This window comes from Pelobates fuscus, chromosome 10, assembly GCF_036172605.1.
Source record: "Pelobates fuscus isolate aPelFus1 chromosome 10, aPelFus1.pri, whole genome shotgun sequence".
Lineage (NCBI taxonomy): Eukaryota > Metazoa > Chordata > Amphibia > Anura > Pelobatidae > Pelobates > Pelobates fuscus.
This window is the reverse complement of record NC_086326.1, coordinates 145,320,423-145,338,566: the sequence shown is the minus strand read 5'-3', so window position 1 is coordinate 145,338,566 and position 18,144 is coordinate 145,320,423. Positions and strand designations below refer to the sequence as shown.

General features: G+C 43.6%; 1 protein-coding gene across 1 annotated transcript in view; it reads left to right on the top strand.

Moving 5' to 3' along the window:
• LOC134575151 (zinc finger protein 721-like) overlaps positions 1 to 18,144 on the top strand; it is a 254,227-nt gene that overhangs the window by 71,579 nt on the left and 164,504 nt on the right. Inside the window, exon 2 of the mRNA XM_063434369.1 lies at positions 5,578 to 6,621. Coding sequence (XP_063290439.1) covers positions 5,578 to 6,621 — 1,044 coding nt within the window. The remainder of the gene's footprint in view (positions 1 to 5,577; positions 6,622 to 18,144) is intronic.

Genomic DNA, 18,144 nt, shown 5'->3' with positions numbered 1-18,144 from the left:
TTAAACTCTATGATGTGTGGGGGTTTCTGTTTAACTGCATTTTTGTTCGAGGTTGGAACTATGTCTGCTAGAATAACTCTCTTGCAGTCAAAGCCCGAAAACAATATGTTTTGCATCAAAAAAGCAGATAAGGCAGAGAATTTCGTCTCTGCATCGCTTTCTGCAACTGTGCAAAGCTGTGCAGTCTGCCAACGAGGGCACCTGTCCTGCGTTTACCAAAAGTGGGGACACAGGCGAGCATAAAAGTATTTAAACATTTAAATTACTATTAAAAAATTAGTTAAAATTTTAACTGCAGTTCTACAGCTACCTTGGAGCTCTTTCAGTCACACACAGTCAGATCAGCAAACCAAACTAAGAAAAAAATAATTTAAAGGATCACTATAGGGTCAGGAACACAAACATGTATTCCTGACCCTATAGTGTTAACACCACCATCTAGCCCCCCCTCATGCCTCCCTAAATATAGCAAAAATCTTACTGTAATTATGCCTGAAGCTGTAGCTCTGCATGCTGTTAGACTCAGAAAACAAGCAGTCTACTGACATCATCAGAAGTGGTGGCCTGATCCAATCACAATGCTTCCCCATAGGATTGGCTGAGACTGACAGGGGCAGAGCCAGCATGATTCAAACACAGCCCTGATCAATCAGCATCTCCTCATAGAGATGAATTGAATCAATGAATCTCTATGAGGAAAGTTCAGTGTCTGCATGCAGAGGGAGGAGATACTGAATGTTTGGATGCATTTTAGGCAGCCATGACCCAGGAAGGATCTCTATCAGCCATGTAAGGAGTGGCCAGTGAAGTTATCACTAGGCTGTAACGTAAACACTGCATTTTCTCTGAAAAGACAGTGTTTACAGCAAAAAGCCTGAAGGGAATGATTCTACTCACCAGAACAAATTCAATAAGCTGTAGTTGTTCTGGTGACTATAGGGTCCCTTTAACTAACAACAACCATTTACTTTCACCTGTTGCTGTACTAAGAAAACAAAATTAAAATAAATACCGTATATACTCGAGTATAAGCAGAGTTTTTCAGCACATTTTTTTGTACTGAAAAACCCCAACTCGGCTTATACTCGAGTCAATAGTCTGTATTATGGCAATTTGCATTGCCATAATACAGACTGGGGCTGTGGGGGCTGCAGAGAGCGTCAGAGAGCGTTACTTACCTTTACTGTAGCTCCTGTCCGCTCCCACCTCCTCCGCGCCGTCCGTTCGGCGCGGAGGAGGAGAGAGCTGACAGGAGCTGCAGGAAAGGTAAGTAACGCTCTCTGCAGCCCCCCTCTCCCCCCCCCACTGAACTACCAATGACACTGGACCACCAGGGAGTAAGAGCCCCCCTCCCTGGCCAGCTAGCAAGCAGGGAGGGGGAACGAAAAAATAAATGAAATAATAATAATTAAATAAAAAATAAGAAGAATAAATAATAATGAAAAAAAATATTAAAATAATAAAAAAAAATAATAATAAATAAAATAATAAATTGCCCACCCCCCCACCACTGCAACACACACACACACACACACTGCATACATACACACACACTGCACTCATACACATACACACACTGCATTCATACACACACACACTGCATTCATACACACACACACACTGCATTCATACACACACACTGCATACATACACACATACACACACTGCACTCATACACACACTGCACTCATACACACACACTGCACTCATACACACACACTGCATTCATACACACACACTGCACACATACACACACTGCACACATACACACACTGCACACATACACACACTGCACTCATACACACACACACACTGCATACATACACACATACACACACACTGCACTCATACACACACTGCATTCATACACACGCACTGCATTCATACACACACACTGCATTCATATACACACACACACACACACTGCACTCATACACACACATACACTGCACTCATACACACACACACACTGCACTCATACACACACGCTGCACTCATACACACACTGCATTCATTATACACACACTGTAAATAAATATTCAATTAATATATTTTTTTTAGGATCTAATTTTATTTCGAAATTTACCAGTAGCTGCTGCATTTCCCACCCTAGTCTTATACTCGAGTCAATAAGTTTTCCCAGTTTTGGGGGGTAAAATTAGGGGCCTCGGCTTATATTCGGGTCGGCTTATACTCGAGTATATACAGTACATGTTGGTCGGCACAATGTGTTCAAGCTGTGCAGCGCACCAAAGAAAGGAAGTGCAGAGAAAAAAATACTTGCTGTTTCTTCCAAAATGAAATAGGCTCAGTCTGCTTTGTAAGTGGTTTTGCTCACCAGTCTCACAATAACTGAGGCTGCAGTAGCCACATAGCTCAGTGGTGGTGTGGAGGAAACATGTCCCTGCTCTGGATTTACATAGTGTTTTCTCATTGTAATTTTTTTATTTTTTGTTATTTTACTTTGTGTGATGCAAGCACCGTCTATGTCACATGAATGGACAAATGGCGCATGGAAGAATATCATTCAGTGTGCGTTTGTTCAGTCTTCCATCGTGTCATTCGTTCTTTGGATTAGTGTGTCTATTTTCATCTCAATATCAATTCTTACGAAAATGAACATCTACGTCTAGACCAGAAATGTGTCTGGATGGGGACTGTATAATAATGTGGGGATCTCACAGTCTGTTTTTTTTTTTTTTCTTGTGTAGGTGTGGAAGTATTTAAAAAGGCAGAAGGAAACTTGGGAGAGCTTTATGATGGAGAGTCACCACCCCCTCATCTCTCTGGTGAGACAAAGCTTAATCAGCAATGTGTTTGGTTATAGAGCTGATATCATTCACTTATATCATCAAACAGCCGGTAACAATTACACACTGTAAGATCTGTACAGTGTTTACACAAACCATAAGAACAAAATAATTGAGTCTATTATCTTTGTATTACAGAACAGAGATGAAGTTATACAAGTCATGTGATGGCCACTGAATTTCTGCAAGGCCCGTCCTTCAGTTTAGGTTATTCTATGAAGTCACAGGGAATCCTGATGGCAAGTGATTAGTTGCCAGTCCAGTCCTAGGATATTTTACATGCATAGCTGCTGTAAGGTTTGATAAAGTGGAGGTCTACCTTCTGGCTCATCCAGCCTCTAGAACTTGTTCTGCATGTTGGGTATGAGTAAGTGGTAAAATAGCATTAAAGGGATACTGTAGTGCCAGGAATACAAAGCTGTGTTCCTGGCACTACAGATCCCTCTGACTCCAGCCCTCCCTCGTATCCCCCCCCCCCCCCCAGTAAATAAAGGGTTAAAAACCTCCGCCTCCTTCTCCGTCCCTCGAGCGGATGCTAATGTGCATGCGCGGCAAATGCCACACGCACATTAGACCTCCCCATAGGAAAGCATTGAATCAATTGATTTTCTATGGGGAAAATCTCACGCTGGAGGTCCTCATGCAGAGCGTGAGGTCGTCCAGCGTTAGATAACGGACCAAAAGTCCATTTGGATTCTTATAGACTTAGAGCTGCAATGTTTAACGTTAAAGCACTAAGTGCAAAAGGGATACTGCACCCAGACTACTTCAATGAGCTCAAGTGGTCTGGGTGCCTACAGTGTCCCTTTAAGGAATCCTGGGGACTACGAAGAAAATTCATAATTGGTAATATCACTTGGTTACGTTTTCCTGGCACTGTAGAATCCTGCAGTGCCCACCTTCCTCCCATCCCATGTTGCTTAAGGGGTTAAACCCCTTCAGTGACTTACTTGAATCCAGTGATAGCATTAATGTTGGTCTATTTACGAAAATCAGAACAATAAGATGTAGTGCTTTTTGTATTTAGTGTCTCTTTATGTATGCTTTTCTTTAACCCCTTAAAGGGACACTCCAGGCACCCAGACCACTTCTGCCCATTGGAGTGGTCTGGGTGCCAACTCCCACTACTCTTAACCCTGCAAGTGTAATTATTGCAGTTTTTCATAAACTGCAATAATTACCTTGCAGAGTTAACTCCACCTCTATCAGTCTATTAGACAGCCACTAGAGGGCACTTCCTGGTGCATAGCACAGGAAACCTGAGCTAGAGCGTCGCTGGACGTCCTCACGCTGTGTGAGGACCTCCAGCGTCGCTCAAAACCCCATAGGAAAGCATTGAAATGATTTCCTATGGGGAGACGTAATGCGCATGCGCGGCATTGCCGCGCAGCGCATTAGGTCTCCTCGGCCGGTGGGCGGGATCAGTCTCGCCCACCAGCCGACGCAATGGACAGGAGGAGCGTCGCGGAGTAGGAGACAGCGGCGAGGGACATCGCCGCTGCCTCAGGTAAGTGACTGAAGGGGTTTTCACCCCTTCAGTAACCGGGGATTGGGGGGTGGGAGGGAGAGGTACCCTCCAGTGCCTGGAAAACGGATCGTTTTCCTGGCACTGGAGTTTCCCTTTAAGGACCAAACTTCTGGAATAAAAGGGAATCATGACATGTCACACATGTCATGTGTCCTTAAGGGGTTAAGCTCAGTCTCAGATTTCAAGATAGCAGTAGCATTTTATATTCCTACATAATGTCAAATCTCCTAATGTAGAATCATTTCTTTCCAATAGATGGCTCCGTAGACAGAAATAAAACCAGTGAATCCTATACTTCAGTTTGTTCTCTGGATTATATAACCGAAGATTATAAAATCAATCAAATAAATAAAAAAATAAACTATGTGACCAGTCATGAAACCACAGAATCTGAGGTGGAACAGCTTAGAGACATTAAAACTCCCATAGAACATATACAGACTGAAGATCCATCTCCTCATTTTAAGGAGGAATCAGACTCACGTGGGGAAGGGAATCTCCCAGACACAGACATTTATACACCCACAGAAGATGCACAGATTAAGGAGGATCCGGACTCATGGCAAGATGGAAATCTTGTTGAAGCTACCATTCATACAACAAAGGGAGATATACAAATGGACTATACATCAAAGTGTGAATCTGCATCAAATGAAAAACATATTCTTATAAACACTGATATTTATATACTCACAGACCATACTCAAACAGAACATCCGCCTGACCTTATTAAGGAGGAATCAGCCTCATGTGAAGTCAGTCCCCTTACGAGCACAGAGGTTTTCACACCCACAGGAGATAAACAGATGGACTGTAAATCGAATTTTGAATCTGCATCACACAAACAAGGATATCTCCGAGACACTGATATCTATACATGCACAGAACATACACAGATAGAATATCCATCTACTTATATTAAGGAGGAATCAGCCTCATATGAAGTTGGAAATCTCACAATCTTGGACCTTCTTACCCGCACCTGTTATATTGCTACACAAAACAAAGGGAATATCAACTGCTTAGATGATTCTGTGGTTTCATCTACCAATTCAGATCTTGTTAACCATCAGAGGGTCAACAAAGTAAATAATTTGACCAGTACTGATTACATTGAACATGAGTGTTTTATGCAAAAATCACACTTTATCAGAGGTAGGAGAGCTCCCAAAGGAGAAAAGACCATTTCTTGTTCTGAATGTAAGAAATGCTTTGCTCAAACCTCAGATCTTAAGAAACATTTAAGGATTCACACAGGAGAGAAACCATTTTCATGTTCAGAATGTGGGAAATGTTTTGCTCAAATGACAAATCTTAAGTCACATCAGAGGGTTCACACAGGAGAAAAAACAATTTCTTGTTTAGAATGTGGGAAATGTTTTGCTCAAATGTCAGAGCTTAAGAAACATATGAGGTTTCACACAGGAGAAAAACCATTTTCATGTGCAGAATGTGGGAAATGTTTCACTGACCATTCAAATCTTAGAACACATCAGAAGACTCACACAGGAGAAAAACCATATTCTTGTTCTGCGTGTGGGAGATGCTTTGCTCACATGTCAAATCTTAAGATACATCAGAGGACTCACACGGGAGAAAAACCTTTTTCTTGTTCTGAATGTGGGAAGAGTTTTGCTCAAGTAGCAAATTACAAGAAGCACATGAGGATTCATACAGGAGAGAAGCCATTTTCCTGTTCAGAGTGTGGAAAATGTTTCAGTGATCCTTCTGCTTTTATGAATCATCTAAAGATTCATACAGGAGAGAAACCATTTTCATGTTCAGAATGTGGAAAATGTTTCACCGACCTTTCAAATCTTAAAAATCATCAGAAGATTCACACAGGAGAGAAACCATTTTCATGTTCTGAATGTGGGAAATGTTTTGCTCACATGGCAAATCTCCAGACACATCAGAGGATTCACACTGGAGAGAAACCATTTTCATGTTCAGAATGCAACAAATGTTTTAGTCAACTGACAAACCTTCAGACACACCAGAAGATTCACACAGGAGAAAAACCATTTTCTTGTTCCGAATGTGGGAAATGTTTCACTGACCATTCAACTCTTAAGAATCATCAGAAGATTCACACAGGAGAAAAAACATTTTCATGTTCAGAATGTGGGAAATGTTTCAGTCAAATGACAAATCTTCAGACCCATCAGAGGATTCACACAGAAGAAAAACCATTTTTATGTTTAGAATGTGGGAAATTTTTTAGTGACCATTCAACTCTTAAAAATCATCAGAAGATTCACACAGGAGAGAAACCATTTTCTTGTTTTCATTGTGGGAAGTGTTTCAGTCGGAGATCAGTTCTTAATTCACATAAGGAGATTCACAAAAGAATTCATTCTCTTGCCTAAAATTTAGAAAAATCTTTCTTGTAAACTTTACGTTTTTTTACAAGTCATAGAATTCATGCACAATAGCAGTTCTTTATGGTTATTGAGTAAAATGATAATGTAAGGTGTATTTCCAATTTAAATAAATACTTGACAGGTTTTTTTAACCAGCAAGCAACACATGTATTATTATTATGTTCTTTATATAGAGCCATCACATTCCGCAGCGCTTTACAATGGGTGGACAAACAGACATGTAGTTGTAACCAGACAAGTTGGACACACAGGAACAGAGGGGTTGAGGGCCCTGCTCAATGAGCTTACATGCTAGAGAGAGTGGGGTAAAATGACACAAAAAGGTAAGGATAGTATTAGACTAGTGACAGTTGCAGAAGAGGAATCAGTCGGGAGCTATTAACAGTTTAATTGATACGCTTTTATGAAGAAGTGGATTTTTAAAGATTTTTTGAAGGAATGGAGACTGGGCGAGCATCTAACGGAGGAGGGAATCGAGTTCCACAGGAACGGTGCAGCCCTCGTGAAATCTTGAAGGCGAGCATCAGAGGTGGGAGTACGTACAGAAGATAGACGTAAGTCTTCAGCAGATCGTAAGGACCTAGACGGGACATATTTGTTTATAAGGGAGGATAGATAGGTGGGAGCAGCATTATGTAGATATTTGAAAGCAAGAAACAGAATTTTGCTTTAGGAAGACAATGTAGGGACTGACAGAAGGGTGAGGAGTGGGAGGTGCAGGCGGACAGGAAGATGAGCCTCGCCCTCGCATTCATTATGGACTATAGTAGCGTAGGTTGGGAGCATGCAAGACCACTGAGAAGTGGATTACAGTAGTCAAGGACAGTGGAATGAACCAGCACCATAGTCGCATCTGGCGTTAAGTCGGGGTGGATGCGTGCAATGTTTTTGAAATGGAAATGACAGGATTTGGCGATTGACTGAACATGAGGCTTGAAGGAGAGGTCGGAGTCAAAGAGAACACCTAGGCAGCGAGCTTGCGTGGTGGATCTGATGGTAGCACCGTTGACTTGGAGGGAGACAGACACAGGAGTAGCAACACTTGAGGGAGGAAAGACCAGAATTTCAAAGTTTAAGGAAGTGAGCAGCCACATAGAACCAAATATACAAACTACACTAAAGCACAAGACAACTTTGAAAAGTTTGTAAAACATGTAAATAAACTTACTATAAATTTGGTCAAATTGTGTTATTGGGCGCACCTCAGCTAAGGGGAGTTTCTCCATCCTCCTTTCCCCATTTATAGACACTGTGACGGTAGTAAACTGTATCACCGTCTAGTATTCCCTTTTTCCCAATAGCAGAAGAATAACAATAATCCACAGGAATAAATATCGCTGGTATCGCCAAATAACCCACACATGAGCCAAAGCTTAATGCTGGAACAAGACTGATTTTTAATGACACACACTCTGCTTTTATGCAATTCTCCCATGCAAGGGAGACGCCCACAGACAATTATGAATTACCCAATCACACACTGGTTACATCCCACACATCTTCTCCCCTTAGCCTGAGAGGTAACCCAATTATCCGTACAGTTTAAAACATACTTTTTACCCAACTTTCATAACTCTAAAACTATACATCCAATATTAATAAAAGTCACATATTATTAATCAGCATATTTCAAATACCAATGTGGCAAACCTAGCCACTTTAGGTCATACTGTTTTACATCTGAAGGTTGTCTGCAAAAAAGCTGCTTTAATTCTGTGTATAGATGTTGTAACGGACCGTTTTGCACACAATAGGTTAAAAACCGTGTTATGGTTACTGGAAGCTGGACCGCTTGGATAATCTGGATCCCAGTGTAGAGAGTGAGAAGAGCCGCTGCAGTTAGTAGTCCATACAAATCCTGCAAATGTAGAACAATCCCACTAGCTATTATACAGCTAGGATACTCCCCCACAAAATGAGTCGAGGCTGCGATTTGAAGGTCAAACAAGAACTGGCTTTAATGGCACACAGGGATCGGTATTTATGCAAAATCTCAGGTCCAGGGACAGCACCCTCTGGACCTGATGGGATACAGGAATGTTACAAGGGATCAACCAATCAGCATACAAGGCATTGTTTGAATTTGTTACCGCCCAGCTTGGAGATAAGTCCAACGTTTTTTGACAATACAATTATCTCCAAGCGCTTAAATTCCATGTTTTTATTAAACACGAAAAACAGGTTAAATATATATAACTTTCAGATTATTAATTAGCATTCGGCACTTCTACCATTCATTCTATAGCCCCGGTCTGGATGTAAAAGTTCACCGATGAGCGCCTCAAACCCACGAACCATATGCTCAGTTTATTCGTTATAAAGTCCGTTCGCATATTTGGTTCCTGAGCCTGAGATGGCGGCCATGTTTTTGCATGTTTCAATATGCAGCGGGACCTCGGCATCAAACTCGTGGAACGGGTGCCGGCCAGAGTTGTGCACGAATCCCCGCTCTCTGGTTGGATGTTTCAGCTGTTCGGGAGCTGACCGTAGACCGCCGTGAAGGAGGTACTTAACCTGCGGTTAACCGCAACATTCCACATTCTAATTGAGGCCACACGCCCCCGTTCGTGACCCTTTCGGTAGTTAGATGATCGGGAGATAAGGCACGAACGGGAATGCTCTAAGGCCGTCAATTAACCTGCGGTTAACCGCAAACCGCAACGCTCTGGGCGATCACGTGGTAACACACTCCTCCAGTATGGTGGTCGGCCGTTCGGTAGTAGGAAAGGTGACCGGGGTTAAGTGGTGGCACACGCCAGGGGCCGGGTGGTCTGTTGTTCGTTTCACGAATTGGTGCACGTAATCCTTTTGTGAGCACAGTATAAAATGTAAAGTACCGAAGCCTCATTGTCAGGATCGGGACAGGGATCCAACACGCAGAGTACAAACAGTAGCCAGATACGTATACCGGACCTTAGAATGGCCGGACTAACGTAAGTAGTACAGTATAGAATGGTCAAAGACAAGCCGAGGTCGAGGGTAACAGAAGACAGGTAAGCGAGAGACAAGCCGAATCAAGGGTAACAGAGATAAGCAGAGTAAGGTAAACAAGCCGGGTCAAAACCAAAAGGGATAATAGAATACACAAGCACTGAGTGACTAGAACAAGCTAGAACCACGACAGGGCAATGAGCTAATGAAAGAAGCTCTGTTAAATACCCTGTTCAGAGCAGTAACCACGCCTCCGAGGCGTCCTGATTGGTCCTGCAGCAATTGACTGACAGGTCGTTCCGGGGGAGTGTCCTGATGACTACTTCCTGCCTAGATGCTGTAAAAGGCAGTCACTCCCTCGCGGTCGGCCTAGCATGACCGGATAGACCGCGGGGAAGGGAGCCATCAGACCGTCTGAATGGAGGAACAGCTAAGTCTCTACCTCTTTCGGAGGTAGAGACCACAGGTACCCTGACACTCATATAATAAAGAATATCACAATGTTTGTCTGTAACGGTTTTGTAACAAACCATTTAGGCGATATTCCCCTTTCCAGATGCACAGGCAGCTACTGTAAGCCCCAATCTCGCAAACTACACGAATCCCGAACAGGAAACACACGAACCCGGGAAACAGCCGAACAGGAAAAGCATACAATCAGCTTACACTCCTGGCAATCGGCATACAATCCAAATACCCAATAACGAGACGACACTTTGGGTTAAGGGTTAAGCAGAATCTGACTGTACTGGCACATACAGCCGCTTTTATTCCCAATCCACAAACATAGTACTGCCCACAGGGTTTTACAGAACAACCAATCAATCCGTACAATACACACAGACACTCCCACACAAAATCCTCCTCTATGCCTGTTATATGATTACTGAACACAATGGGTAATATAAATATCACAGGCAGAGGATTACAGTTTTTCCACATTATTCAGAACCAGCCTTTCTGCAGGGAAAAAGAACAGGGGCCATAGTCCAGCGGCAGGAGGTGGGCGACCAGGCTCCTCCAGTGTCGAGGTTGGTTCCGCCACAGATATATTTGTGTAAATTTGTAATATAGAGAATTCGTATGCTAACGTCCGAAAGCCGCTAGCATTCATATGGTAGTTTCACGAACAGTGACTTTACACACTGTTCGTGAAACTAATAAAGTACCGAACGGGAGCCCACACACAAAGGGTCGTGTGACTCCCATTAGCCGATTGCAACATTGTAGCAATCAGCAGTTCATTGCTTTCCTGGGTGGCCGTCATTCGGCTACTGACCACGCGGTGGTCGGCCATCTTGGATCCTTTGTTAGCCCAGCGGTGTTTGGTCGTCGAGCGCCTGGAACTAAAATCGGCTACTCGACGGCGCGAACACCGCTGGACTTCCAGGCCGTTCGGGAGCACCGGTCCTTCGGTAGTTTGTTCCCTAATATGTATTCGGTACTTTTAAGGAGAATGTATATTAAAGTATGTTTTGTGCGGCGTTCGGTTATTTATGCTGGGATCTGAGCGGTACTTTCACAAAGTATGCGCTCAGACCCCAGCTATCTACCGAATGGTCGGTTAGTATAATCCCACGAATAATGTTAAAGTTATACATTTTTGTGTTAAAATCCGGTTCTGCTGTACGGAGCGATAATCCACTTAACAGGATATTGTAGTGGGAGTATCCCTCTCGTACAGCAGTGCATGGTGGGAGAAATGCTCTGTATATTCAGTTCCCCATGTAGTCCTCTACTGTATAACCCCTGTAATGTGACTAAGGAAACCCCTTGCATGGGGAACCACATAAATACTGGAGCTTGTGAATAAAATCGTCAGTTGACTCCCAAAACTGTGTTTTGTCCAGTTACTGGGGGATTTGGGATATTGCCTTCATTTCAAGCACTTTACTTGGAGTACTTTCTGTACCAGCGGAGATTTGGGGATTTAACATACCCAGAAATCATTCGAATCCGTTCAGCCGTTCGGGAGATAGAAGTCAAGTTTGACCAACTGCAAGCACATTTTCATGCCCAAAACAGTTCCAGAGAATCAGGCTGTGCGGTCGGTCTATTTCCCATGTTAAAGTCAGTTCAAACATACGAACGACAACCATTCGAGTTGTCGAACTGTCGAATGAATTATCGAATGACCTGTCAAACGGCGTTCGAACTGTCGAATGCATTGAAGTCTGGAGAAGGTAAAACTTTAGCTGAATTAAAGATGCCCGCCGCCACGTGTTTGTTTATCGAATGGCGGCCCCCCAGCGTTCGGCAATTTACCTACAGCAGGCTCCCAGCTTGGGAGGTAAATTGTCTGCACACTTCCACTTCTGGGTGGTCCGCCTGTGGGGTACTTGGTTCAGTAAGCCCCATTTACTGAACCAAGTGGGAGAAAGCCAGGAACACAGTATTTTAACAGTCTGGGGACACTGGGGACAAAGTCTTAAAGGAACATAGGTCTGGGGACACTGTCTTAACCCCTTAAGGACACATGACATGTGTGACATGTCATGATTCCCTTTTATTCCAGAAATTTGGTCCTTAAGGGCTTAAAGGGGCATTGTTCCCAAAAGTCATAGTATGTCCCCAGATGGTTCTTAAAGGGCCAGCAGCAGCACAACACAAATCCATTATGCCCAAATCTTGTATTTAAAGGGCCAAAACTCCCAGGGACCATAATCACATGGCAAAAGGCTGGCAAGTCGTCCTCTCCAGACACAAGTGGCGATGTTAATTTCGCCACAGACACATCTCCAGTTTAAACCAGTATGCTAATGGCAGAATCAGGACTTCATTGTGCCCCACCAGGAGGGAGAAACCTAATACCCGAGCCTGTTCTGCACCATTACACTGATCAGGCTCCTTCTCTTCTCCACCTGTCAGGTTGTTGCAAGGTGACCAGATCTTCTAACTGCACATATATGTAAATCTGAGGGTTATATCCATAGGACACTGGTTAGAAAAATAAATCTAATGTATGTGCTTTTTGATTGTACAGAATGAGGCAATTGTCTCAAAGTGATGTGTGTCCCTTGAAAGTCAAAGTGTGTCAATTAGCGATGTTCTAAGGTTTTTAACTTTGGTGTTAAATTTGAAAAACAATTTAGAATTTTCCCATTAATAAACAACCCTGTTAGTGTTCTTGTATATAAAGCCAAAGTAAAAAGAAAATGTTGCCCATCTCTTAGCCAACCCAAACAAAATATATTTATATATGGGCAGTTTACCACTTAAAAGTTTAAAAAACTGTACTTCATTGCAGTTTACTGTTACTATTGCAGTTTTTTTTAATACGTTTTTTTATTGGACTCTCAGAAATCTGTAGTGACAATCTTTCATGATTACCTTCCTATATCAAGTGTAATATAATCTAATAAGGATCTCCTGAAATGTTGTCACTACAGATTGCTGTGAGACAAATATAATTGACTTTTAATACGAAAACGAGTATTGAATAGAATCATACCAGTTGCAATATGTTTCTAGAGCAATACACTCCTATTAATTATTTATCTAAGGGACACTATAGTTACCAGAATAACTACAGCTTATTGTATTGTTCTGGTGAGTAGGATCGTTCCCTTCAGGCTCTTTGCAGTAAACACTGTGTTTTCAGAGAAGTGGCAGAACCAGCAGCAGACAGGAATAAAGGTAAGATGTTGCTATATTTAGGAGGGCCAGGGTGTGGGGGCCAGGTAGCTAGATGGTGGTTTTAACAGTAATACATGTTTGTATTCCTGATCCTATAGTGTTCCTTAAATCTAAACTTTTTTCAGCAGACTTAATTTTTATATTCTATAGGGATTTCTTTCCTATCTGGATTATACACTGTGAAGAAATGCCTTTTGTCACTGGATTTTTAGGTGACAAGCTGCCCTTTGCCCCTGGCTGTTGGAGGAGCCTGATTGCCTGCCTCCTGCCTCATGACTATGGCCCTGAGTTGTATGGCCCTTTACAAACATTATTAGGGCTAATCGATTTATATTGTGCTGCTGCTGGCCCTTTAAGAACTGCATTGTGGCTTATGGACTTGTATTGGACCATGCTGGCCCTTTAAGAACCGTCTGGGGACATATTGAGACATTGTGTGACAATGCCCCTTTAAGACGGTGTCCCCAGTGTCCCCAGACTTAGTTAAAATATTTTGTTCAGTAAATGAGGCTTGGTTCAGTAAATTAGGCTTACTGAACCAAGTACCACATAGGCGGACCACCCAGAAGTGTAAGTGTGCAGCTAATTTACCTCCCAGGCTGGGAGCCTGCTGTAGGTAAATTGCCGACCGCTGTGTGGCCGCCGTTCGTGCAAATCAACACGTGGCGGTGGCCATCTTTGTTCATTCGAACGAGGTCAGCGGTGTGTGTAGCCAAATTCATGGAACTGAAATCGGCTACACATTTCACCGAACACCGCTGACCCTTACCTTCTCCTACACTGAATTTTCAGCTGCAGAGACTAAGTCCCGTTCGGCAATTCGAACGCACGTTTTTCTGCATAAAATTGACCGGCCGCACAGCCCAAATCTATGGAACTGTTTTGGGCAGGAAAATGTGCTTGCGGTCGGTCATAAAGGACTTCCGTCTAACTTTTTATGTACTGGAGGGATTTGTATGATTTTTGGTTATGTTTATATTTAAAGTATGCTGATTCTGAATATGTATGTTTTATGTGAATATGATGCATATTTTTAAAGTTACAGTGTATGTATAAAAAGGGTATTTTTCCTGTCTGTGATAAATTACATTAACCCATTGTGTTCAGTAATTATATCACAGGCAGAGGGGATGGATTGTATGTTTGTGCTGGGTGTGTTTTATGGTTTTCCTGTAAATGATTGGTTGTACTGTGTCCCACCCTGTGGGGTGTCCCCTTGCATGGGGACTTGCATAAAAGCCAGTGTGTGGTCATTAAAAGTTCAGATCATCTTGGACCTTCATGAAGTTTCGGCTCATGTTTGGGGGATTGGAGAACTACACTCTGGGGATTGCTATAATCACTATACTCCCCAGGGTATAATCACTAAGCTCTTCTAAGAGCTTGTTCCTGTTCCTGCTCTCTGGAATTCGGAGAGGTTCACCTACTGGAAGCTGGACCCTGGTCTTAGGTCCAGAGTGGGTGGAGACGGCGAGACCCCAACCAGCCGCGGCAGTTTGTGGGGTTTGCAGTGGTTATGGTGGCAGGCAGAGTGCTTGGAGTCCTCGGAAAGCACTAGGAGCATCCGTCAGCGGAAGGTACCCGGTCGGAGTGTGTTGTGCCTAATCATTAAATTCATGAAGCATCAATATCCAAAAAGTAATAATCAATACCTAATAAGGTTTATAGTGATATTGGCGGGCACACAACCCAGTTCGGATAGAGTACATTGAGTTATAGGAAAGAAAAATCACACAGAGACCAAGTTGAATGTAAGAATTCACACTACACTTTATTATCCACAAAGGGATCTAAGCAAAGTAAGTTTTACTCTCATTTAAGTAGTTGCATGCATTTACTTCAAACAGCTTAGTATCTAGATATATCAGCTTAAGTATACATCACCATTAGAGAAGCTTGGTTGTCTCCTTGCCACACATGACTGGGCAGAACTCAGGCAGTCACTCAAAGAGACCCTCTCTTCTGGGAACAGCAGAAACCAGCAACACGCGTCCGCATTACAGGTGGGTAGTTCTCCAAGTGAGCGCAAGAGTCTCTGAGTCTTATATACCTGTCTTCAAGGACAGACAGTAGTTCCTTATCAGTGCAGCTCAGCAAAAGATCTTGATACAAGCAGCTGGATGGACCTGGCAGTTGGCCAGACTGTTCAGGACCACCAGAACTTATGCCAAGTCTTGTGCGGTTAATTATCGCTTATCTACAAGCTTTCTTTGTACTATTCTAGAGATGGCAATGTAACGGAGCTCCAGTACTCCGACCGAGTACCTCCGCCAAGTCTGCTTCCTTGTAGCTATCAGGGACCCTGAAACACTTCAGACCCAGACGCCGAGGCTTGACTGGGATCACTTAGGGCCTTTTCCACCCTGGACCAAACACCAGGCGACACATGGTGAAGGTTAAACAGCAACTCTTTTATGAATCAGCACACATGCAGCAAAACAACTCCTCAGAGGAAAACAAAATGAAAGTTAAAGACAGACAGTGTTTGAAAATATGACAGTTATTAAGGGTTTAAACTGGTGTTCTAGGAGGGAGGGGAATAAAACAGTCAAACTAAGTCCATAAAACAGGGTTTCTCTTCACACTCTGCATCCGAAGTGCATAGCAAAACTGCAGATCCTTTGTCAGAGTATTTAAAGGGCCAGAACCAGTCTAATAAAATCCACTATGCTCAAATAACATACAGTTCAAATACAGGCAATAATCAATGCAAAAGTCTCTTGTGGCTGCTTCTGCCACAATGCTCCCCCAGAACCAAGCCGGCATACACAGTCTGATCCCAACGGACCTGCTTGGGGATGTCCGGAGGAGTGCTCACAAAAAGCTGTTTCTATGCTTTTTCTGCATCAGAAGTGATTCTCCTGCAAGGGCCCTACTTTTACAATCCCAAACATGAAAAATCTGGAGTTAGATAGCAACCATGCTAACTCTGTTTAAAGACAATCTCTAATACTTTCCATAAATACATTTTATACACTTACACAGGAAGAATATTACATTATAATATTCAAAAAGGCATATTATTTTATACGCAAGTCAACATGTTTCTTTTTATGTTTCCGTTCTCTTTTGCGCCTGTTAGATTGCTGGTGATGCTTGGCTGGCTTACTGGACGCGACGGCAGTAGTATCCCAAGACCTTACACTTCTCACAAAGATGCTGTGGATGCTCTTTACTCTGATCAGACACATCAAGACCATCTGGTTTTTCTAAAGGTCTCTGTTTGTGAAGGTATACGTTGATGTGACACTTTATGCATTCTTGGCCCAAGAATTTCCACTCATCCATTTTCTTTTGCACGTTGGGCACTTGTATTCCCCGAAGCATCGCTTCTTTCCTTGGTATGAGGTTAGTCCTTCACCTTTTGGACGAGCCTGAGCCTCAGAGTCGGTGGGTGGTGCCGTGGTGCGAGCCTGTTGACGGGTGACGACTGGGTAAGCCTCCTGTGGGGTTGGTCGTGTAACAAAACCGGAGGTTAGCTCCCCCAAGTCATTCCCCAGAATAACATCCGCAGGCAAGTCCTGCATCATCCCCACTTCCACTTGCCCCGACCCCACTCCCCAATCCAAATGTACTTTAGCAGTGGGAATTTTGTAAATCGCTCCCCCTGCCACCCGGACTGCCACATATTCTCCAGTGAGCTGGTGCTTGGGGACTAGGTGATTGCGAACCAGGGTTATGGTGGCCCCAGAATCGCGCAGACCCTGAAGGCGTTTTCCCTCTACGTGTACCCCTTGGCGGTGTCCCTGTCGGTTGTCTGCAGCTGCTTGTACTGGGTTAACCTCGTGGAGGGTGCCCAAAGATTCTTCATTAGACCGGGTCCCGAAGAAGGGTTGTCGAGGCTCCCTCTGGTAGCAGTGTACTGCTGCCCGGTTTGCAGGGGAATTAGTTGGAGTATTCCACGTGGAGCGGTTTCTGTATCTGGGACAGTCCCTCTGCATGTGGCCCTGCTGGTTACACGTGTGGCACCTGATGAAAGATCGGGCATTGTTGTACCATGGAGGGGTTTGGTAGTTCCTACCACCCGGATGCAGTGCTGGGGTGGGGTTAATGGTGGGAGGTGGGTTAGCAGCTCCCAAGATGGACCGTGCCTGTGCCCGCTGTACCCTCCTGGCATCTTGGTACTCGTCTGCCCACCTGGCGGCGTCAATTAAGATGCGCGGTTTCTGATCCCTCAGCCAGTTTTGTAAATCCGGGGTTAACCCATGGAAGAATTGCTCCATTAGCAGTAATTGTAGCATGTCCTCCTGGCAATAATTCCCCTTGCTTCCAATAGTTCTTTTAGCGTGGCCCGTTTCAAGTTGGAATAGTCTGTCCCCATTCACTATCCGTTCGGGTATATTCACATACCCTTTCCTTTCGGTTCCATACGAAATAACAAATTTCCCAAATGGCTGTAACTGCCGAACAACGGTCTGCTGTGAGGTTTGAATCCCGTCGCTTGCCACCAATTGTAACGGAGCTCCAGTACTCCGACCGAGTACCTCCGCCAAGTCTGCTTCCTTGTAGCTATCAGAGACCCTGAAACACTTCAGACCCAGACGCCGAGGCTTGACTGGGATCATTTAGGGCCTTTTCCACCCTGGACCAAACACCAGGCGACACATGGTGAAGGTTAAACAGCAACTCTTTTATGAATCAGCACACATGCAGCAAAACAACTCCTCAGAGGAAAACAAAATGAAAGTTAAAGACAGACAGTGTTTGAAAATATGATAGTTATTAAGGGTTTAAACTGGTGTTCTAGGAGGGAGGGGAATAAAACAGTCAAACTAAGTCCATAAAACAGGGTTTTTCTTCACACTCTGCATCCGAAGTGCATAGCAAAACTGCAGATCCTTTGTCAGAGCATTTA